This window comes from Bos mutus, chromosome 10, assembly GCF_027580195.1.
Source record: "Bos mutus isolate GX-2022 chromosome 10, NWIPB_WYAK_1.1, whole genome shotgun sequence".
In the NCBI taxonomy this organism is placed as follows: Eukaryota; Metazoa; Chordata; class Mammalia; order Artiodactyla; family Bovidae; genus Bos; species Bos mutus.
The window spans coordinates 2,960,704-2,985,485 of record NC_091626.1 but is presented as its reverse complement, the minus strand read 5'-3'; the positions used below and the strand labels follow the sequence as shown (position 1 = coordinate 2,985,485).

Below are 24,782 nucleotides of genomic sequence, written 5' to 3'. Positions count from 1 at the left end.
GATTTCCCACAGAATGTAAGTGTAATATACATATGAATTAGCTAAATAAGTAAAATGAAAACTTCAACCTCAAAACTTCCTGTCTCTGTGCTAATTAGCTCTGAGAAAATACATATCACTCTCTAATCTGGATACCTAGTATTTACCTACCTTTCCATGATTACCCTGGTAGGCTGCCTGAGAAAAGCCAGTTTTCTGACCCACCAATGTGATGCATCTGCCCTTCTCCATATGGAAATGGCATTAAGATCAAGGCTGCATGACATCACAGCTGACACCCACATAATGTACTTACGGTAACGATGCTGCCAGCCTGGGGGAGAAAGACCTGGTGCTTTCAAATTATCATGGAAACTTACTAGATAGAGATGTATACTTTAAAGCCTATGATGGTATAACAATAAAATGGTATGAATGACTTAGACAAATTGAGTAACCGTGGCTTGGATAAAGTCTGAATAATGACAGAAGAGCGCAAGGCCTATAGGAACTCTAAAATCAATAATGAACACATAGCATATAGAAAATCCCCCAATCCTAATTAAAAACTAATTTAAAAATTCAAGTATTAAATCAATTGCATGTACTACCTTCATATAAAGATGTTGGCAGTATGTTAAAAAAATCCAAGTAGATCATAAAATGTTAAATTTCTTTCAAGGTTTTGTACTAGATACAAACTAAACATCTTAGAGCAAACTGTATGAATAAATAAATGTAAAAATAAGATTTTAACTGAAATTATTCCTTCTATTTAAAAAGAGAAACTGAATAGACACTTTAATTAATATATTATGTGGCTATTCTCCCAATAATAAATGATTTTTCATCATAAAATGAACTGACAAATGAAATTCTAAGAAAATTTATGGAATTATTAAAATGCCAAAAAATGTCTTCTGGGAACAAACATGATAATGTTCTCTTTTTCACTCTCGCATGAAAGAAGAATAAGTAGGTGCAAGAATTAAAAACCAGAGATACCAATGCAGAATGAAAGTGAAGAATGGTACTTACTGATGAATAGCTTGCAAGAATTTCCGTTGATGTTTTCTGACTTTTGCATGATCTATCTTTTTTACTAGCTTTGTATTTTTGTAAATTAGCCATGTTTCCCTGAGTACATTGGCAGCTGCATTTTTCACCTGTTAGGAAAACAAACAAACACAGCTGGTGATAAGTTCCAGAGCAGAATCCTTTGCAACTTGGTTGGGGGTCTACTCTTCAGCCTGATGATCATGGTAAGCTCTAGCTCTGCTTAGTAACTCAAATTGTTTTCTTGAATCTGTGCATTTTGAAAAGTACCTACACCTGTCTGGGAACACTTACCTTGAAATATGAGGGGCTACTGATCTCTTTTTTGGGCTAACCTCTTCCTTGAGGAACCTTTCATTCACCACTTAAAGAAAAAAAAAAAAAGAAGAATCTACTGTTTTCTTCACCTTGTACTGCAATTGTTCTCTCCATGTTCTTCATTTCCCTGGAGAAAGGCAAGATGCCAGAAGGCCAAGGTTAACCTTGTCCTTTGCAGCTTGTTCAGCATTTCTGGCTGTGCTCTACAGGAAGGGCATGTTCCCACTGCTGAATGTACAAAGAGACCCAGTCATCCAGCCTCCCAGCGTGACTCAGCAAATGGCATGCTTGTTAGCACACTTTAATCAACTGACAGAGAGTCTATGTTGTCAAGATTTTGTTGGTAATTTAAATACACTGTGTTTCATATGGTCAGGACAAACGTAAAGGATGTTAGTGACACTGCCAAAACCTATTGCAGCTGATGGAAAGTGTGAATACTTCCTAGTGAGGCTTCAATCACTTGCTTTCTTGATTCGTCTTTAAAAATCCCTGCAAGTCCTCCTTCTTGTTCATAAGACAAGAACTGATGACCCGGAACTTTCCATTGTGCTTGTTATAAGCTACTTATTCTGAGGTCAATCCATTTAATTCTTTTGAATGGTAGATAAAGTTAAGTTCTCACAAGGAGAACTGCAGGCTAAAGGGGGACTGGGTGGAGGAAGACAACTTTTTAAAGATGAAATAATATCATTTGCAGCACCATGGGTGGGCCTAGAGATTGTCATTCTGAGTGAAATAAATCAGACAGAGAAGCAGAAGCATTGTATGGCATCCCTTATACCTGAACTAAAAACACATGATACAAATGAACTTATTTATAGAACAGACTCAAAGACAGAGAACACACTTATGGTTGCCAGGAGGAAAGATCGGGGGAATGAATAGTTAGGGAGCTTGGGACGGACAGGTATACACTAGATATTTAAAGTGGATAACCAACAAGGGCCAACTCTATAGCACGGGGAACTCTGCTCAGTGTCATGTGACAGCCTGAAATGGAGGGGAGTTTGTGGGAGAATGGATACATGTATAGGGATACACATACAATGTATATGTATGGTTGAATCCCTTTGCGGTCCACCTGAAATTATCATAACATTGTTAACTGGCTATACTGCAATATGAAACAAAAAGTTTTTTTTTTTTTTTTTTTTTTAAGGCAGTGTCCTGGGGAAAGACAGAACAATGAACTGGGCTTCAGAAACAGATTTTAAGTCCCTGACTTTGGACCAACCAAGTCAGGTCAAGGAGGTTAGCTAACCTTGTAGAACTTGAGTTTTTTCTAACATGAGAAGGTTAAAGAGAATTATTGTCAGTCCTTTTCAGCACTTAGAATTACAATAAGAGAGAGTATTATAATTTACCAAAACTATGGCCCAAGTAGGCATGTGTATTTTTCCACTTTAGCAGAAAAAGCATCGGCCTTGGTGGCTGATGGTGAATCCTTTTTCTTAGTGCTGAAACGCTTTCTTTTTGAATGAAACTGTACTGCTAGAACCCACTTTAAGAAAATGGCTGGTATCTTAAGACTGCTTTTAGTTGTGACTGCCTTTGGATATTCATTAGACTCTGCATAGGGAACATTCTCCAACCAACAGAAAAATGACTGAAACATGGGAGGCCGAACACCTGCAGTGCATGTAAGTGACATCACCACCACCCACAGTGAAGTGAAAAGGTGCTCCAGTTAACGCTTGGATCTTCACTCTTATGCAAACACATTTCTCTTCCTCACAGAGGTAGGAGTCTGTTCAGAAGGCTCTTCCATCTGACACTGACATCCTTTGTAAAGGTAAGAAATTGAATATGGTGTAAGTTGCTCAGGTTGGAGGACCCGGCTTTTGTTTAATTTTTATTTGGAGTATAGTTGATTAACAATAATGTGTTAGTTACAGGTGTACAGCAAAGCGATTCAGTTATACCCATACAAGTGTCCATTATTTTTCAAATTATTTTCCCATTTGTTTTGTTACAGAATATTGAACGGAATTTCCCGAGCTATAGAGTAGGCCCTGGTTGGTTATTTATTGGAAACACAGCTGTGTGTACATGACAATCCTAAATCCCCAGTCTATCCCTCCTCATCCACCCTTTCTCCCTGATCACCATAAGTTCATTCTGTGTGTTCCTGTTCTGTAAATAAGTTCATTTGTATCATGTTTTTAGATTCTGCATATAAGCAATATCATATGATATTTGTCTGATTTACTTCGCTTAGTATGATAATCTCCAGGTCCATCCATGGTGCTGCAAATGGCATTATTTCATTCCTTTTATGGCTGAGTAGTCTTACTCCTTGGAAGGAAAGTTATGACCAACCTAGACAGCATATTAAAAAGCAGAGACATTACTTTGCCAACAAAGGTCCGTCTAGTCAAGGCTATGCTTTTTCCAGTGGTCATGTATGGATGTGAGAGTTGGACTGTGAAGAAAGCTGAGCACTGAAGAATTGATGCTTTTGAACTGTGGTGTTGGAGAAGACTCTTGAGAGTCCCTTGGACTGCAAGGAGATCCAACCAGTCCATTCTAAGGGAGATCAGTCCCGGGTGTTCTTTGGAAGGAATGATGCTAAAGCTGAAACTCCAGTACTTTGGCCACCTCATGCAAAGAGTTGACTCACTGGATAAACTCTGATGCTGGGAGGGATTGGGGACTGGAGGAGAAGGAGAAGGGCTGGATGGCATCACCTACTCGATGGACGTGAGTTTGAATGAACTCCAGGAGTTGGTGATGGACAGGGAGGCCTGGCGTGCTTCAGTTCATGGGGTCGCAAAGAGTCGGACATGACTGAGTGACTGAACTGAACTGAATATCCCATTGTATATATGTACCACATTGAGGTTGGTTCCACATCTTGGCTATTGTAAAAAATGAATGCTGGGTGCACGTATCCTTTCGAATCATGGTTTTCTCTGGATATAAAACCAGGAGTAGAATTGCTGGATTGTATGTAGCTCTGTTTTTAGTTTTGAAAGGAACTTCCATACTGCTCTCCATAGTGTTTGTACCAATTTACATTCCCATCAACAGGGTAGGAGGGTTTCCTTTTCTGCACACTCTGTCTAGTGTTTATTGTTTGGAGACTCTTTGATGATGGCCATTCTGACTGGTATGAGATGATACCTCATTGTAGTTTTGATTTGCATTTCTCTAATACTTAGTGATGTCAAGCATCTTTTCATGTATATCTTGGCCATCTGTATGTCTTCCATGGAGAAATATCTATTTAGGTCTTTTGCTCATTTTTTTGGTTTGATTGTTTTTGATATAGAGACACATGAGCTGTTTGTAAATTTTGTTAAGAATATTATCATTTCATTCTTTCACATGGAGCTGTCCAGTTTCCTGGCACCACTTACTGAAGAGACTGTCTTTTCTCCATTGTATAGTCTTGCTTCCTTTGTCATAGATTAAGTGACCAGAGGGGTGTGGGTTTATTTCTGGGCCTTCCATCCTGTTCCATTGATCTATATTTCTGTTTTGATGACTTCAGCTTTGAAGGAGGACCTTGTTTTTAAAGAGTGGAGAGGGAAGTGACTGACCAGCACTGCCTGGGGTTGGGACAGGCCCTTCTCCACTTAGCAAGGAGGAGGGCTGTTTACTGGAGGTCTCAGCTCTCTGAGCAGCTGTACTGCCTGGAAGACTGGTAAGGGATCTGATACATCCTCCCTTCCTGGTTTTATCAGCTCAAGATGAACACAGACTGGTGAGGCAGCGAGAAAACTGGGTAAGCAGTACCGAGAAAAAACATGTTGAACACAGGAGTGTTTGGAACAGAACATAGCAACCAATTTTGGTTTGGATTCTCATCTACAAAGAGCAAATGTCAAATTGGTTAAGTCCATAAAATTTTCAAAAATGATCCAATGCTCATCCTTAATGTATTTTAAAAGGTTTTTTGAGATGGTAGAGGAATGACTGGAGGGGAGTAGAGACGAGTTATAGGTGAGAGTTCTGACAGAACACTTGCTCCTTGGAAGGAAAGCTATGACAAACCTAGACAGAATATTAAAAATCAGAGACACCACTTTGCTGACAAAGGTCTGTATAGTCAAAGCTATGGTTTTCCCAGTAGTCATGTACAGATGTGAGAGCTGGACCATGAAGAAGGCTGAATGCCAAACAACTGATGCTTTCAAACTTGTGGTGTTGTAGAAGACTCTTGAGAGTCGCTTGGACAGCAAGGAGATCAAACCAGTCAGTTCTAAAGGAAATCAACCCTGAATACTCATTGGAAGGACTGATGCTGAAGCTCCAATACTTTGGCCACCTGATATGAAGAGCAAACTTACTGGAAAAGACCCTGATTCTAGGAAAGATTGATGGCAGGAGAAGAGGGTGACAGAGGATGAAATGGTTGGATGGCATCATGGACTCAGTGGACAGAGACAGTGAAGGACAGGGAAGCCTGGCATGCTGCAGTCCATGGGGTTGCAAAGAGTCAGGCACAACTCAGTGGCTGAACAACAACAACAAAGAAATTTATACTACTAAAAGTATTGGGGTGCCCAAAAAGTTAGTTCAGGTTTTTCTGTAAGATGTTATGGAAAAACCCAAATGAACTTTTTGGCCAACCCAATAGTAATAGTCTCCAGATGACTCCAACCCACTTCACAGGTATAAAGGACATGACATATTACTTTATAATTACTGATGAATCAGCAACATATTAAAGTCATAGTTACTAAGGTAAAATATATTTTTAAGTGAAACAATACTTTATAAACCACAAAACCTCTTATAGCTGATTGGCTTTTAACTGAATATCTGCTTTGTTCAATCCTAAAAGATACATAGAGCATTATATAACAGACTGCTTATAGATTTCCTTTGATTTTTACTACTTTCTTTTTCAACTTGTATATAAGTTATATATATAAATATATTTCTGTCTTTTTCTCTTTTTCTTCCTCTTGCTTCTTCCTTTAGGGGCTTTTATGAGTGTCTTCCAAAATTCAAGGGGAAGGAACATAATCTGCTTTAAGAAGCAGAAGGGCTTCTTAACTCTCCTTCTGATATTTACGGTAAACTGTTGCTCCATATACTATGGGTGATACCTCCAGGATGCCCACGGAGAAACAAAGGTCACTAAATCTGTGCAGCTTAGCAGGACGTGTGCTTTGTGCCCCTGCAGCAGCAGAGATGGATGTGCTTAGGGCCCCAACCTTTCTCACCAGCCTGGTCCTTCTTTAGACCAGGTACCTGGGGCAGGGTGAATGGAGCAGGGCAAGGGCTCCATGCATTTGTATTTTGACCCACTAGGATACGTAGCCAAGCATGACATAAAAGCTATACAAAGTAAATCCTCTCGAATTTCTGTTCACTTGTTGAGAGACCTGCTGCAAGAGACAAAATTATATAACTGCATAATAGTGTTCTTATTATGGATCTGATTGAGAATTCTTAACAGGATTGGAAACACCCACTGTGGACATTAATATGTATAATTATCCTTCATGGTACATCTAGCGACTTGAAAAATTATGTCTGGGCTCTCAGAATTGCTTGTTTTCAAGTTTCTTTCCAAAACGTAAGTAACCAGAGGGCCAAACGCCAAGATTTCCTCTTGGTTCAGACCTGAATGTACAGTAATAGTGATATATTTCCCAAAGCTTTAGCACAGTAAACAGACTGTCTCTGTAAGGTGATTTGCTAGATATCTGTTAAATAGCTGGTCCTGTCTCACTAAGCCTAGTGATAAGTTATCGCTATTATGCTTTCTTTTTGAAATTCTTAGAATATTCTGGTTACATGGGCCACCGGCCATTTTTGAATTGCAGTGTGTCATGTAAACGGTTGTAACTACACAGGACAGTCCTCTGAATGTTAGTGCCCAGTGAACTGTGTGTTCTACTTTCAAACATTGCATTTTGTGTGGTGAATGTCGTCCCACAGAGATAAGATTTCTATATAAAATTGTTCCTCAAACTTTGTGCATGGGGAATAATTTTTCATAGAAATTGTTAAGATACACAATGGAAGACTTGGAAGGTTACATTTTTTCCTGCAAGAGTAATCTATCTTTTAACGTTCATATTGCTTTTTCTTTAGGGTCATATTAAGATTTCAAAATGTTGTGACCATTATTACTCCTGTTGACCATCAGGAGTGCTTCAGGGAATGGTTGTAGTTTTCTCTAGCAATAAGGAGCACCCTTGAATCTGTCTTTTGAATCTGTCATGTTAGTAACTATGTATGGCTTTTAGGCCCTTCTTTATTAAAAATTATAAGTGGGCACTTAAAAATTCCATAAATAACTAAATGGAAAGGAATCAATTCCATTCATTGATAACTATGACAAATGACATTCATTGATAACTGTATAAAATAATGCAGAGAGAACCACAAAAAAGGCTATTGTTTTCATATATTGTATTGAGTAGAGTAATGGAATGGCTCTCATAAACTGGAAATTTATGTTTGATTCTAATGCCATCTTAACATTTGCTCTTGTGCGTAGTGACATTTTGCCTATAAAAATAGATCTGTCAGCAAGCCTGCTTGAGTGTCTTTTTCAGACCTATTAAAGACTCTGGTCACAAGAAATATTGCAAAGTAGCTTCAATTTTAAGAAATAGTGAGATAATAGAATTAAAGCATCATAATCATGATGTGTGTGTGTGCTTAGCTACTCATTTGTGTCTGACTCCTTGAGACCCATGGACTGTAGCCCGCCAGGCTCATCTGCCTTTGGGGATTCTCCAGGCAAGAACACTGGAGTGGGTTACCATGCCCTTTTCCAGAGCACTTCCCAACCCAGGGATCAAACTCAGGTCTCCTGCATTCTGGGCAGATTCTTTACTGTCTGAGCCATCAGGGAAGCCCAATAACCATGATACAGAATGTGAATTTTGAAAGTAGAACAGTACTTCTTACTGAAAAAGCTTTCTACAAACAATATGACTCTGAATTCAACATTGTTGTAGTTTGGTTTCTAAGTTGTGTCTGACTCTTTTGTGACCCCACGGACTGGAGTCTACCAGACTCCTATGTCCATGGGATTTCCCAGGCCAGAATACTGGAGTGGGTTGCCATTTCTTTCTCCATAACTCAACACTATCGATAAGGAATTTATCAAATGTATATAAGAACTTACAACAGAAAAGCAGTAACATCAGAAAACTTGATCAGTTTGGGGAAATCAGTCCTAGTGGTTAAAACTAAAGGAAGGCCACTTAGCTCTCAGATCTAGATCCTTAAAGGAGACCCAAGTGCAACATTAGTGAGAATACAAGTCTTTTTTTTTTTTGCCAAGCAGGAAGAGACACAACTTTCATCTGATTTGCTGAAGGAAGAGCATTATGAAAGTTTAAAATTCTCTGATCCCTGGAATACAGCTGCTGCTGCTGCTAAGTTGCTTCAGTTGTGTCCGATTCTGTGCGACCCCAAAGACGGCAGCCCACCAGGCTCCCTCTTCCCTGGGATTCTCCAGGCAAGAACACTGGAGTGGGTTGCCATTTCCTTCTCCAATGCAGGAAAGTGAAAAGTGAAAGTGAAGTCGCTCAGTCCTTCAGAACCCCAACAATATTAGACTTATGTGGTCCCTTTTTATACTTCAGTAAATACCAAGGTTTCCCAATTATTTCCTGACTGACCTAAAGTTAGGAAAAGTTTAGACTCCATGTGAAAAAATAGAACTGACTTCAAGAATGCTTTCACTTTAAACCATGTCGTTTCAGCTTCCGGTGTCAAAGTAAAACTATTATTGCCCAACAGTGATAGCAAACAAGAGCTCCAGACAAGACTCAGAGTAGAAGGATCCGCGCTTACTTCCTCTCACAAAAACACCAAAATCACAACTAACTGCTGAACAACCATCAGCAAACAAGGACTAGAACCTACCAAAAAAGACATGCTCCTTCCAAAGGAAGAAGCCACAATGGAATGGCAGGAGGGGCTCGTTGGTGATTCAGTCCAGTCCCATACCCCACAGGTAGGCAACCCTCACACTGAAGAATAATTATATCACAGGATTCTCTCCCTCTGTTCTCCCACAGGAGTGAAGGTCTGAACCCACGTAGGGTTCCCCAGACTAGGGGATTGGCATCAGGAGGAGACCCCAGAGCATGTATAACTAAATCACTTTGCTATATACCTGAAACTATAATGACATTGCAAATCAACTATATCCCAATATAAAATGATTTAAAACAAAGAAAGAAAAAACGTGACTCTTCCCTTTGGAGATACAGGGGTGGTAACTTACTCTTTTTGTCAGCTGAGTGTCCATCATGAAGTTGTGCACGTGCTTTTCTGCTTTGGTAAGTTCTAGCTTCCTTGCTACCACAGCTACCACCAGGGCTGTGCAACCAGCACCCTGAAAAGCAGGAGAGAAGAGAAAACCCCTAGAGTTACTATTTTTTGGTCTCAGCCTCATTAAATAATGTTTTGTACTATGTACATGACTACCTAGAGATAAAAAGTAAATTGTAGTAATCGCTGTCTTCCATCAATATGACAGAAACTACACGGCCAATAAACATAAGTAACATGCCTTTAGACTGATGTTAAAAAATGTAAAATAGGTGAACTAAGAACTAAAGCATGATGTTTGTATTGAACATATTTTAATTACATGAAATGAATGGTAAAACAGCAACTTGCTGAATTTTCAGACTTAAAAACAGAGCAAATCAGTTATACTTAAAGACAGAGCAAAACAGAAATATAAGTCAGTGTCTTAGCATAAATTCACAGAAAGGAAATAAGAATTATTCTCTAAAAAGTAAAATTCTATAATCTGTCAAGAAAAAACCAGCAGGTCTTCAGGATGGTCAACCGTGAAAGGTCAGGAATGGAAAGAGATGCATTGTATGCACAGCTTCAAACTGGTCCACGCACAGAACAGAAAGGATCGCAGAAAGATCTGAACCTGGACAACACACATACAGGAAATGCTAAAGGTCAGGGATAACCACCTTACTGCTCCAGATGTTCACCAGTATGAAGAGAGGCACGTGCTACCTTGATTTTGAAAAACTCAACACTGGTCCCTTCTCTAAGTTATAGGCTATCACACTGACCTCTTAGGAGAAGTGTGATACTGCCATGCCCCAGAGATGAAAGCCCTGTGGCTCTGGAGTCAAGATGCATGCATTCCAAGTTGTGAGGCATGAGGTCTTCATGATTCAAAGACCAGTGATTACATTTGGGGTCAGGAGGCAAAGCTGGGGCACCTATGGGAGGGCCCAGGCTAGGAGGTCCTGCTCCAGACAGAGCCTCAACCTGGGGAGAACCACAGAGAGCTGAGACTACCTAGCTGTCTAGGTAGAGACAACAATGAACCACAGAAGAGGGGCACAAACACGTTATGGTACTTGGGGATTTTGCAACAGACTGGAATCCTTTTAAACTACTTTTAAATAGCATCCCCTTTATGTTAGCTAAGATGATAGGATGCTCACTGAATAGCCCTCCAAGAGAATCTCAGATCCCCACAAGGAAACCTGGTTTTCCTCATTCCCAATAGGTCTAAAAATCACTAGTTTTAATAGCAACTCTGCAGCCTCTTAAAACTGTGGTTTACATCTTAAATATTTAAGTATAAGGGATTGGTTATTACTTACAGCATTTTCATATTATAAAAATAATAAAATTTTATTCCTATAATATCTAAAGACTATAAAATTTAGACAAGTAAGTTAAAAACTTGTATATGTAACTTGCTTCTAATTTTATTTTTTTAAAAGGAATTCATATTTGGAAAGCAAAGAAGGCCAACCATGAACAGAGTTTCTCTCTCAATGGCTGGAATACCAGTAAGTTAATTTATTCTTTGTGCTTTCCTTAACAGTCCACATTATTTATATTGAATACATATTACTTATACAAACAAATGCTCACATTTAAAGTGACAAAGTTTGTAGTTTAAGAAAACATTTAACCTAACCTTTACCTATCTTTATTAACCTTAAAAAATTCAACCTAGGAAAATGATCTTTCTTCATAATTCATACTTATGTTTTATTATGTAATTATAGAATCACTTTATTTGAATTAAAAAGTGTAATTTAGCCATTCAACTATTAACCAAAGAAGGAATTGTTTATCTTACTGAATGAGTTGTTACAAAGAGGGACAAGATTGAGGAGAGGAAAAGAAAATACACTGTTTTGTATTGCCACAATCTGATAATTACAAATATACAGAGATGGTCTTACTAATAGGGTAATGCTATTTAAATACAGTATTTCCAGAGGGTTTAAATATCTCCATCCACCAAGCTCTGTGGAGAAATCAATATCCTCAGAAATGAAGTGATACTGATCACATCATCAGAGAAAGAGGCCAGAGGTTTTTAGACCTACCTGGTTTAACCTTCTGATTTTAGAGATGAGGCAATTAAGGCAGAGTAAGTAATTATTCAATTATGGACTCTGACTACCATTGGTATATTTTCCACCCTTTACCCCTTTATCCATATGTAAGATTACATATCCATACCTTTATCCACATGTAAGATCACATATATTCCTATTTGTGATCATTTCCATGACACAATATAGAGCACTGTATTTCTAAGCAAAACTTCAGCTTATTATCAACTCTTAAAGTATGACTGTTTAAAAATTGAGCACTACGGTTAGTTATCAACATAAGGCAAAACATTATTCTTATTGTTTGAGTGGTACAACTTTTAAGTCAAATTATCTTGTGACTAGAATCTTTTAAAGGGCTCTGTCTGATTCCAACATAGAGTCACTGCTTTGAGTGAAGGAGGATATGGAGAGAAAATGGCAAGCTACATCAACTGCTCTCTATTTTAAACACAAGATAAAGACTTTTACTTGAGTCATTTCACTTACTTATGAAGACTTTCAGGAAATGACAAACAAGGAACATAAAGGCAGAGGGTAGGAGCACAGGGTCAGCAATGTCTGAGTTGTGTTGTTAGCTATGCTGATATTTTGGGCCATGAGTGAAACTGAAGTTGCTCAGTCATGTCCGACTCTTCTTGACACCGTGGACTGTGGCCCGCCACACTCCTCTGTCCATGGAATTTTCCAGGCAAGAATACTGGAGAGGGTTGCCATTTCCTTCTCCAGGGAATCTTCCCCACCCAGGGATCAAATCCAGGTCTCCCACATTGCAGGCAGAAGCCTTAAAGGGCCCTAAGCTTTAACTCTCTCAGTATTGACCCTCTTCTCAGCTCACAGGGGCCATGTGTAGACAATGAAATAAAGTGATTTTAGGGCTGTGTGCTAATGAAGGAAAAGAATGGCCTTTTGAAGTATCTAAACCTATTTTATTGCCACAAAATCTAAATAAGTTATAGTAAGAGAGGTTAGCCTGAATCAATGGAAGGAAGAAGTAACCACTCAGGCTAGTCATTGGTACCCACCGATGGCATGAGAACATTCTCTTGACAAGTACAGGGTCACCTGTTGCATGTCTGCTCCCCGGCACTCATCAATCATGAGCAATGAGAAAGTCAAGAGCAGCAGTGGCTTTTTAATAAACAGCGAATATAAAAAAAGGAGGGGCTTCGACCACTAGAGAGATAGCTATAAATGGCAGTTGGCACTATATGCTGAATATTGTTCTCTGGTGGCAGGAGGCCATTGGTCCGATTCTTCTGGAAAGAAATCAAAATCCCAACAGGAGTGGAAAATCACTGGTATCAAGAACATTTGGAAGTTGATTTTTATTTGTGTTTATTCTTGTGCTCTGCTTTTTCCTGCTGCTGGCCCATTTCTTGCTGAGCATTCTCTAGCTCACCAAAAATTTTGTGTATTACAATTAGTATGTCTGTTGCAAAGTGCAGAAGCAAGGGAATCTGACAGTTAAGTAATTAGTGAAACTATTCTTTATATCCCTCACTCCATGATCACACTTGCACTCTTTTAATTATACCCCAAAAGCCACTTAGAAACCTTTTTTTCCAAAGTCCTTAGCTCCTTATATGTAAGTCTTATACCTTCCAAGTTCTTAATAAATCACAAGATGTTTTGATATGTATAGAATCAGATTTCAAAAAAGTAACTTTTATAGTTATGCAAACTGAAGCTGGCTCATCCCCGAAAGTTTTCTAGGTTCAAAGTAAGTTCCTGCTAACACATTAATGATTATAGTAATTTAAGAAATGATGTGATATTACTGTCCACTCAGTATCTACTTCCTGAGCCATTCTGTTTCATAAAGTGAATAAGAATGAATGTAAATATGCTTTTACAACATTCTCTCCAAATCTTGCCATGATCACAATGGATATAGAAACAGTTGGGGCTAACATATGTTACTCTCTGAAATTAAAATCCCTGCATGCCTTTAACGAGATGAGTCATAGTTCTTGCACCAAAGTCAGAAAATGTATCCTGGTTACTTTTCTTTCATTTCATTTGTGCTATTAAAAAAAACTAAGCAAGTAACTAACCTGCCACTTCAAGATACTCAGAAAACTAATGTGTGTGTGTGTGTGTGTGTGTGTGTGTAAGTATTAATGCTCATTATGCTAAAGTGAGCAGACAAAAGACAATCAGAAAACATAAGCTATAGTTGAATCCCAACACCTGGAGAGTCTTAGATGCTGACAAATTGAAATGAAGTCTCTGCACAGGAAAGGAAATGACAAAAAAAAGATAACCCAAAGAATAGGAGAAGATACTTGTAAATGACACAACCAAAAAGGGCTTAAACTCCTAAATATACAAAGAGCTCATACAACTCAATAACAAAAAAGCCAATTGGAAAATGGGCAGAAGACCTAAATAGCCATTTCTCTAAAGAAGACATAGATAGCTAATTGGCACATGAAAAGATGCTCAGCGTCGCTAATTATTAGAGAAATACAACTCAAAATTACAAGCTATCACCTCACACCAGTCAAAATGGTCATCATCAAAAAGTCTACAAACAATAAATGCTGGAGAGAGTGTGGAGAAAAGAGAACCCTCCTATGCTGATGGTGGGAATGTAATTTGGTACAGCCATTATGGAAAATAGTATGGAGGTTTCTCAGAAAATTAAAAATAGAGCTACCACATGATCCAGCAATTCCGCTCCTGAGTATGTATCCAGGTAAAACCATAATTTGAAAAGACACATGCAGCCCTATTTTCATAGCAGTACTATTCACAACAGCTAGGCCATGAAGGCAACCTAAATGTCCATCAACAGATGAATGGATAAAGAAAATGTGGTATATACATACAATGGAAAACTACTCAGCTATAAAAAGAATGAAGGAATGCATTTGCAGCAACATGGATGGACCTAGAGGTTATTATAATAAGGGAAGTTAGAAACAGAAAGACAAATACCATATGATATTATTTACATGTGGAATCTAAAACATGGCACAAATGAACCCCTCTAGAAAACAGAGAGAGACTCACAGACAAAGAGAACAGACTTGTGGTTGCCAAGGGAGGGGTGGGAAGGGAGAAGGATGGACTGGGAATTTGGGGTTAGTATATGCAAACTATTATATATACCATGGATAAACAACAAGGTCCTACGGTATAGCACAGGGCGCTGTATGCAATCTCCTGGGATAAACCATAATGGAAAAGAGTGTAAGAAAGAATATACACATGTATAAATGTAACTGAGTCATTTTGCTGTACAACAGAAATTAATACAATGTTGTAGATCATTCATGTTATAGATACAGCAATAAGTAAAATGTAGTGCCTTTCTCTGCTGTATTCTTCTCTAATATAGCACATACATGGGAAGCCACGCCAATCCCTAGAATGTAAGAAGTTCAAGTAGCTCATTTTCCCCAAGATCATTTATCACATAGTTCAAAAAATTCAGAGATATGACGTATTTTTACATGAGATCCCTAGTGATGCTCATCCTACAAATATACTTCTAAAAATCATGTTGAAGCACCACTTTGGGATCAAGCTTTAATAACTTAATATATAAGCCTATGGAAATGGAAATTCCTTTAACAGCACACTGGGAAAAGGTTTTGATTCTTTCCTTATTGAAAAAGCCATCTGCCAAATATTCAACATAATAATAATGAAATTTATAATGTGGAGGGTAGTTCCAGAATACTCATCACCACAGAGAATGACTGCAAAAATTTGCTAACGTTCAAATGATTCCACTGTTAAATTATCCTTCTGTCTTACAATAACTCCTAAAAGGTCAAGCTTCAGTTTTATAGCTGACTGATGGACTATCACTAATAAAAATTTGTTAACATACAGTTATTTTGAAAAAATCATATTTTCTACCAAAAATACACCTAAATTAATGAAATAGCTGAAAGATTACTTTCATTTTAAATATTAACTTTTCCTTTAAAGGGAAATTGAAAACTTTGCCCATTTCTCTGTCCCTGGAGTTGATTGACTCAATACCCTACAACAATAAATATATTTTCAATGCACTTTTCTGACACAATTATTTTTTCATAAAAATGCATAAGACAAGCATTCAGCTTTAGTATTATATCCCACTGGAGTTTTACAAGATCTCTTTAGGTCATGAGAATAAACAATATTCAAAATAACTTTGAAGACAAATTCCCTCTATTAAAATGTCCCTGCCTCTGAGTATCTTCAAACACAGTTGGCCATTGAACAAAGAGGGGGCTGGGGACACAAAGCCCCCTTGCAGTTGAAAATCGAGAATAACTTATAGTATAACTTATAGTGTGCCCTCTACTCGCAAATTCAACCAACCACAGATTGTGTAGTATGTAGTATTTACTACTGAAAAATATCTGCATATAAGTGGACCCATGCAGTTCAAATCCATGTTGTTCGAGAATGAACTGTATTGTTGATAGGAGGGTAGAGGTCAGTTAAAATGTCCTCGTCCTAAGGAAGCAGGGAGAAGGTATGTGTGTGCTTTTTGAGTTCAGTGGTAAAACCTGGGTTTAGGAACCCCAACTCTCCTTCAGATGGATTTGCTTGCTCAGCTCCTCCCTGCGCTTCAGTGGCTGGAAAGAAGGAAGTGGTGCATAGACCTGGTCATCAACAATGAGTCATCTCTGAGTTTAAATCTCCTTCTTAGCAATGGTGCCAGTGTGAGCACACGTATTTCAGAGACAGGAAGGGCAGCTCTGCCAACTCAAAGGGCTGATAGTTTAGAAAATTTAGGTGGCATTGTAGAGACAATGAGAGGGTCACAACAACTTTCAGTTAAAAGCAGCTGCCTTATTTCTTAAGAAATTTTCTTGGGGAGAAGTGAAGGTCTGCTGAGGGCAATGGTGGAGAATTCAGCCTCAGGGCTGAAAAGGCCTATCATCTCTTCTAACTGTTGGGCACAAAACAGAAACTATAGTAAGAATTTAAGGATACAATCTTTTCAATGGGCCTTTATTTGATGAGATTCAATGAACACACCTTTCCAGAATGGGAAAGACAATGAAGGACAGAAACGGTATGGACCTAACAGAAGCAGAAGAGTTTAAGAAGAGGTGACAAGAATATACAGAAGAACTGTACATAAAAGTTCTAATGACCCAGATAACCACAATGGTGTGGTCACTTACGTAGAGCCAGACATCCAGGAGTGTGAAGTCAAGTGGACCTTAGGAAACACTGCTTCTAATAAAGCTAGTAGAGGTGATGGAATTCCAGTTGAGCTATTTCAAATCTTAAAAGATGATGCTGTTAAGTGCTGCACTCAGTATCCCAGCAAATTAGGAAAACTCAGCAGTGGCCACAGGACTGGAAAAGGACAATTTTCATTCAATCCCAAAAAAGGGCAATGCCAAAGAATGTTCAAACTACTGCACAATTGCACTCATTTGACATGCTAGCAAGATAATGGTCAAAATCCTTCAAGCTAGGCTTCAATATTATGTGAACCAAGAACTTAGAAAAGTTAGAGGAACCAGAGAGCAAACTGCTAACATCCATTGGATAATAGAAAAAGCAAGATAATTACAGAAAAACATCTATTTCTGCTTCACTGACTATGCTAAAGCCTTTGACTTGTGGATCACAACAAACTGTGGAAAATTCTGAAAGAGATGGGAATACCAAACCACCTTACCTGTCCCCTGAGAAACCTGTATACAGGAATCAACAGAACCAGACATGGAACAATGGACTGGTTCCAAATTGGGAAAGGAATATATCAAGGCTATATACTATCACTTTGCTTTTTTAACTTATATGCAGAATACATCAGGTTAAATGCCAGGCTGGATGAAGCAGAAGCTGGAATCAAGATTTCTGGGACAAATATCAATAACCTCAGATATGCAGATGACACCACCCTTATGGCAGAAAGTGAAGAGGAATTAAAGAGCCTCTTGATGAAGGTGAAAGAGGAGAGTAAAAATGCTGGCTTAAAACTCAACATTCAGAAAATGAAGATCATGGCATCCAGTTCTATCACTTCACGGCAAATAGATGGGGAAAAATGGAAACAGTGACAGAATTTATTTTCTTGGACTCCAAAATCACTGTGGATGGTGACTGCAGCCATGAATTAAAAGATGTTTTCTCCTTGGAAGAAAAGCTATAACCAACCTAGATAGCATATTAAAAAGCAGAAACATCACTTTGCCAACAAAAGTCCATATAGTCAAAGCTATGGTTTTCTAGTAGTTATGTATGGATGTGAGAGTTGGACCATAAAAAAGGTTGAGCACTGAGGAATTGATGCTTTTGAACTGTGATGTTGGAGAAGACTCTTGAGAGTGTCTTGGACAGCAAGGAGATCAAACCAGTCAATCCTAAAGGAAATCAATCCTAAATTCATTGGAAGAATTGTTGCTGAAGCTGAAGCTCCAATACTTTGGCCACCTGATGTGAAAAGCTGACTCATTGGAAAGACCCTGGTCCTGGGAAAGACTGAAGGAGGAGAAGGGGGCGACAGACGATGAAACGGTTGGATGGCATCACCGACTCAATGGACACGAGTTTGAGCAAATTCCCAGAGATGGTGAGAGACAGGGAAGTCCAGTGTGCTGCAGTTCACGGGGTAACAAAGAGTTGGACATGACTTATAGCCTGAACAACAACATCGGAAAGAGCCAAAGGGCAAAAAGAAAAGTAAAAACCTCTTCAAAATTATCACTTGGAATTAAACACCTCATGTCAACTTGTATAAGACAGATAAAAGATTTTCTTTTTCCTTACTCACATATGCAACACCAAGGAATGGCTTTAGTCTCATTTTTCAAGACTCCTACTTCTACTGGCAGGGGAAAAGTAATGCTTAAATGCAGACAGGAAGTAGCAGGAATATACTTTAGGCTTAGCTTTCTTTAATATCATTCATTCTCTTCATATAAGCTCTGGCTAAGTTATGGTCCTTTTACAAATGTCTAAAGGAACATTTAGACATACACTAACATACCCTAACATACCCAAGGGTAGTGTTCCTACCCTTCAGGATGAAAACTACTGAACTCTGACAACTAAGATGCTATGTGACCTTGTTAAGAGTTTTTGATATCTGGTAAATTTGATGATGACAGAATTATGAAGTGTTCTTTACCTAATGTGGTGTAAAAAATGATTAAATACTTTGCTCCCTGAATAAAATTTTAAAAATTAACTAGTATGATTTTTAAATGATTATGAACTAGAAAACTTTTATGCATTGCTTTTTTAAATACGGAATTACCAATACGATGGAAGAAGCTTAAATCACTCAAATCTGAAGTGACCTCACTTTTGTTGAGGAATCCATAGTGGACTCTGTTGAATTCTAATGTTCACTATCAATAGAGGACCTATTATTAGATAATAACCACTATCTGAAGGAATGTGAAGATACTGCTCCATATTTTAAAATAATTTATGCCAAAAATGCAGTCATCCACTCTAAATAGTTAAAGGGCCAACAAAGTTGTCATAATTTTAGGGAATTAGAGAAGCAAACATTAAAAATGAATGACTTTCATTTTAATATAAGACAAGAGATACTCTTATGAATGAGGCTGTATTCTACTCTTGAAACAATCATATATACTCACAGGTAAGGAAAAATGACAGCTTTCAGCTTGTGTTGCATCTTTATGTACAGATATAAAATGGTAGATAGGGTAAATTTTTAAATGCTAAGCAAATCAACTGCTTTATAATAAAGTTGGAGAGACTGAGAAACTAGTTGGTATTAACAAAAAGGGAAATTCTATGATTTAACATTATTTGCCTACCTCTAATCAAAAGAATAAAGCCATTTAAACTTCATCCCAAACTTTATCATAACATCCACAACAATAAATCCTCAAGTCTTTAGTGCCTCCTCAAAAAGGAGAGGGTTAGGGGATTGGAATCAAGATGATGAAGTAGGATATGGAACACGTATTTTACCACAGATACATCAAGAATACACCTACCGAACACTAGCAGACCTCAAACATCTGAAAGGACAAGAAAGACCTCTACAATAATCAAGTAGAAAAAAAGAAAAAGGAAGTGGAACAGGTTCTGTCCCTCTGGAAGGCAGTTCTGATGGTAAGTAGAGGTTCCCACATCCTGGGAAGTCCCCTCACTTCACTGCTGCTGCTGTTAAGTCGCTTCAGTCGTGTCTGACTCTGTGTGACCCCATGGACAGCGGCCCACCAGGCTCCTCTGTCCCTGGGATTCTCCAGGCAAGAATACTGGAGTGGGTTGCCATGTCCTTCTCCAATGCATGCATGCATGCTAAGTCGCTTCAGTCGTCTCCGACTCTGTGCCACCCCATGGACAGCAGCCCACCAGGCTCCTCTGTCCAAGGGATTCTCCAGGCAAGAATACTGGAGTGGGTTGCCATTTCCTTCTCCGTCACTTCACTGGCAGGGAGATTAGCTGGGACAGAAGAGAAACTTCAGAGGTTCCAACAACTGGTTTGTGGCAGGACACAGGGAGACCTATACACATAGTCTGTGCGACTGCCCTGTGCACCCCAACTTGAGACACACATATGCTGGTACAGCTAGGGACTGCGTGCTGGAACACCAGGTTTAGAAGATAGAGCTATGGAGAGGGCTGCTGTTGGTGGAATGGAGACAGCCTGAGTGGGCTGGACTGTGGGAAGCAGCAACTAGGAGTCTTCAGGGAAGAACCCTGGGCTGCCATAAAAGTGTCAATGGCACACAAAGGCGGAGTGTGGCTTCCATTCTAGCCTTTTCCCCACCTCTGGCTATTGCTCCCATGGACTCTATGACAGGCTCCCACACAGGCAGGCCTGCACAGCCTGGCCCTTGCCCCAGTCCCCTCCCATTTGGGCAGGCTCTGGTGCTCCAGCCACCACCTTGGTGGTTCTGGGAGCAGATGCCAGTGGTTGTCCAAGCACAGAGGTGAGACTGAAATCACAGCTGAGATCCAGGGGTTGTGCAACTTAGGAAGCAGAGCTGAAATCTTTCCTTGTGGCTGCACAAACTGCAGATTTACAACTCCACTGTCAGCTTTGTAAATTCAGCATCCGTGGAACACTTTAACAAACAACTTGTGCTCCCGTGGCTGGGTCGCATCTGCACACAGCAGTTGTAGGTTTTGTAGGTGTGTACAACAGGGGCTGGGTCAGGCCAGGATGTGAGCTGCCTCAATAGCACTCACTACAGTTATGGGGTCTTACTCCAGTGGATGTGTGCTGGTGGTCTTGTGAAAAACGAAATGTCAAAGGCACCGGGGCTGATTGCCAGCATCCCTATGTTGGGGCCAAAAGCAGCGCCAACTACAACCTACTTTATTAGCCCACACAATGGGTAAAAAGTGACACAACAGAGTATAGTCATAGGTGAACAGGCCCAGCAGAAGAATACTCAGTGACTTCTCTCCCAGTGGGACCATGCCAATCCCACTAACCTCACAGTGCATAACAAACACAGCTCAAAAGTGGAGCTGGGGGCTTCCACTCCAATAATTAGGGAGGAGACCTGTCCTGGATAGGGTTGCTGCTGCTGCTGCTGCTAAGTCGCTTCAGTCTTGTCCGACTCTGTGCAACCCCATAGACGGCAGCTCATCAGGCTGCCCTGTCCCTGGGATTCTCCAGGCAAGAACACTGGAGTGGATTGCCATTTCCTTCTCCAATGCATGAAAGTGAAAAGTGAAAGTGAAGTCGCTCAGCCGTGTCCGACTCTTCGAGACCCCATGAACTGAAGCCTTCCAGGCTCCTCCATCCATGGGATTTTCCAGGCAAGAGTACTGGAGTGGGGTGCCATAGCCTTCTCTGCTGGGTAGGGCAGTGATAACCAAAGAGCAAAGAGGAGGCCCCACTCAATACCCAGTGCAGGATCCAATCACATAGCATCAGTCACACCTCCTATCAAGGGGATGATGGCCAGCATACACTGAGGAAAAAGGTGACAGGTATCCATACTGCAAACGGCCCTCACACCAAAAATATTAAACCCATGCAAGCTACACAGGAGCATTCCCACAGAAAAATAGCCCTCAAGGACCACAATAGATAATTGTTTCTCCTAAACTCGTTCCTGCCTGCTCAGTTGTATCCAACTCATTGTGACCGACCCCATGGACGATAGCCCACCAGGCTCCTCTGTCCATACCATTTTCCAGGCAAGAATACTGGAGTGGGTTGCCAGCAAAGAAATATAAGTAAAATGAAGAAACTGAAAAACCACTTCCAATTAAAAAACTGAGAGAATTCTCCTGAAAGAACAAACAATGAAAGAGATCTATTTGGTCTAATAGTCACTGAATTCAACAAGGAGACAATGAGAATATTGAAGGAATTAAGAAAGGCTATCAACAGAAATGCAGATTACTATAAAAAGGAATTAGAAACCATAAGGAAGAGGCAAGAGAAAGGAAAGAATTCATGTGAAGAAACAAGAGCTGAACTAAAGACTATGAAAAGCAGAATTAATAATGCAGAAGAATGAATAAGTGATATAGATGATAGAATAATTGAAATCACCCAATCAAGAGAGCAGACAGAAACACAAATTAAAAAAAAAATATGAAAGCAACATAAGCAACCTATGGGATAATATAAAGAATGCCAATCTATGCCTAATAGGGATCTCAGAGAGAAAAGAAAGAGAAGAAAGTATTGCAAATGTATTTAAAGAAATTATGGCTGGAAACTTCTGAAACCTAAAGCAGGAAATAGATATCCAGACATAGGAAGCACAAACATACCTACACCAAGACATAATAAAAATGGCAAATTTCAAGGAAAAATAGGACACACATCAATGAGCAGATATTTGGGACAAAAATCAATAAGGCAACAGAGACCCTAAATGATACAACAGAACACCTAGACTTATTAAGGACACTGTAGTTAAAAGAAGGAGAATACGGATTCTTTTCAAGTGCACTTGGAACATGCTCTAGGACTGACCACATTCTTGGGCACAAAACAAGCCTAAACAGAAATTATTTCAATCATCTTTTCTGACCGCAATGGCATGAAACTAGATATCAGCCACAGAAAAAGAAATGAGAAAAAAACAGAAACAATTACTTGGTGACTAAACAACATGCTAGCAAAACAAAAACAAACAAACAAATGGATCAATGATGAAATCAAAGAAGAAATTTAAAAATATTTTGAGGAAAATAACAACAAAAATACAGCCATTCAAAACCTATGGCATGCAGCAAAAGCTATTCTTAGAGGAAAGTTCACAGGCCTTCTTTAAGAAAGCAACCGACAAACAACTAATCTCAAAAATATACAAGCAACTCCTACAGCTCAACTCCAGAAAAATAAATGACCCAATCAAAAAATGGGCCAAAGAACTAAATAGACATTTCTCCAAAGAAGACATACAGATGGCTAACAAACACATGAAAAGATGCTCAACATCACTCATTATCAGAGAAATACAAATCAAAACCACTATGAGGTACCATTTCACACCAGTCAGAATGGCTGCGATCCAAAAGTCTACAAATAATAAATGCTGGAGAGGGTGTGGAGAAAAGGGAACCCTCTTACACTGTTGGTGGAATGCAAACTAGTACAGCCACTATGGAGAACAGTGTGAGATTCCTTAAAAACTGGAAATAGAACTGCCTTATGATCCAGCAATCCCACTGCTGGGCATACACACTGAGGAAACCGGAAGGGAAAGAGACACGTGTACCCCAATGTTCATCGCAGACTGTTTATAATAGCCAGGACATGGAAGCAACCTAGATGTCCATCAGCAGATGAATGGATAAGAAAGCTGTGGTATATATACACAATGGAGTATTACTCAAAATTAAAAAGAATACATTTGAATCAGTTCTAATGAGGTGGATGAAACTGGAGCCTATTATACAGAGTGAAGTAAGCCAGAAGGAAAAAACAATACAGTATACTAACGCATATATATGGAATTTAGAAAGATGGTAAATAACCCTGTATACGAGACAGCAAAAGAGACACGGATGTATAGAACAGTCTTATGGACTCTGTGGGAGAGGGAGAGGGTGGGAAGATTTGGGAGAATGGCATTGAAACATGTGAAATGTCATGTATGAAACGAGATGCCAGTCCAGGTTCAGTGCACGATGCTGGATGCTTGGGGCTGGTGCGCTGGGACGGCCCAGGGGATGGTATGGGGAGGGGGAGGGAGGAGGTTCAGGATGGGGAGCAAATACCTGAAATAAAAAAAAAAAAAAAAAGAATACATTTGAATCAGTTCTAATGAGGTGGATGAAACTGGAAAACACAGAGTGAAGACATATTTATTAAAATAAATTTTCATTTTACAGTCATACTAGGTATTATATTTTAAGACTACTTAAAAGTGAAAATGATAAAATATAGTACTGTAAAATAAAATGTAATACATTTGAAACCTTAAAAAATAGCCAAATAACTACCAACACCTATATTTCAAACACTGTATAATAGCCACAAGAAAAGTGAAAAAGATGTAAAACTTATAATTTATATGAAACAAGGAGAACAATGGTTAAATAAATATGTTCAAGTAAGTAAATAAAATTTTTTTTTGGCCACACCACAATGCATGTGGGATCTTAATTCCTATACCAGAGATTGAACCTGCACTCCTGTAATGGAAGTGCAGAGTCTTAATTACTGATTTTGACCAATAAAAGTTTTAAATTAACATACCTAATTGAGATTGAAAAGTTGTATTAAGTTTCTTCTGTGCCAGTTCAGCTTTCAATAATAAAAAAAATCTGAAATTGCTTGTTTTCTCATCTATAAAAAGAATTGTCTTTCAAAAATGAACTTCCATCTTTTCTAAAATTATATAATTGTCATATAAATAAGGGTTTTGAAATAGCTTTCATGTCTTCTCTCATTTGCCTTCAGTCCCTTTGCTTGCACTGGATTACTATGGTAAATGTATCATTCATAAATCCCTTTGAGTAAGCATGTTCTACTGCTAGTTATGCTACAAAATAATTTCACTTATTAGTATATAAGCATGATAAAAAATAAATGGTTCTAAAAAAAAAAAAAGAAAAAAAAAAAAAAAAAAGAAAATATCAAAAACAACCTAATCCACCACCTAAAAGAATTAGAAAAAGAACAAACAAAACCTACATTTAGCAGAAGGAAGGAGATAACAAAGATCAGAGAGGAGA

General features: G+C 38.9%; 1 protein-coding gene across 1 annotated transcript in view; it reads right to left on the bottom strand.

Annotated features, from left to right (window-relative positions):
- KCNN2 (potassium calcium-activated channel subfamily N member 2) overlaps nt 1-24,782 on the bottom strand; it is a 505,075-nt gene that overhangs the window by 9,967 nt on the left and 470,326 nt on the right. The window contains exons 8-9 of the mRNA XM_070377191.1: nt 9,563-9,673; nt 1,018-1,145 (exon numbers count right to left, since the gene is read on the bottom strand). Of these exons, the coding sequence (XP_070233292.1) occupies nt 1,018-1,145; nt 9,563-9,673 (239 nt within the window). The remainder of the gene's footprint in view (nt 1-1,017; nt 1,146-9,562; nt 9,674-24,782) is intronic.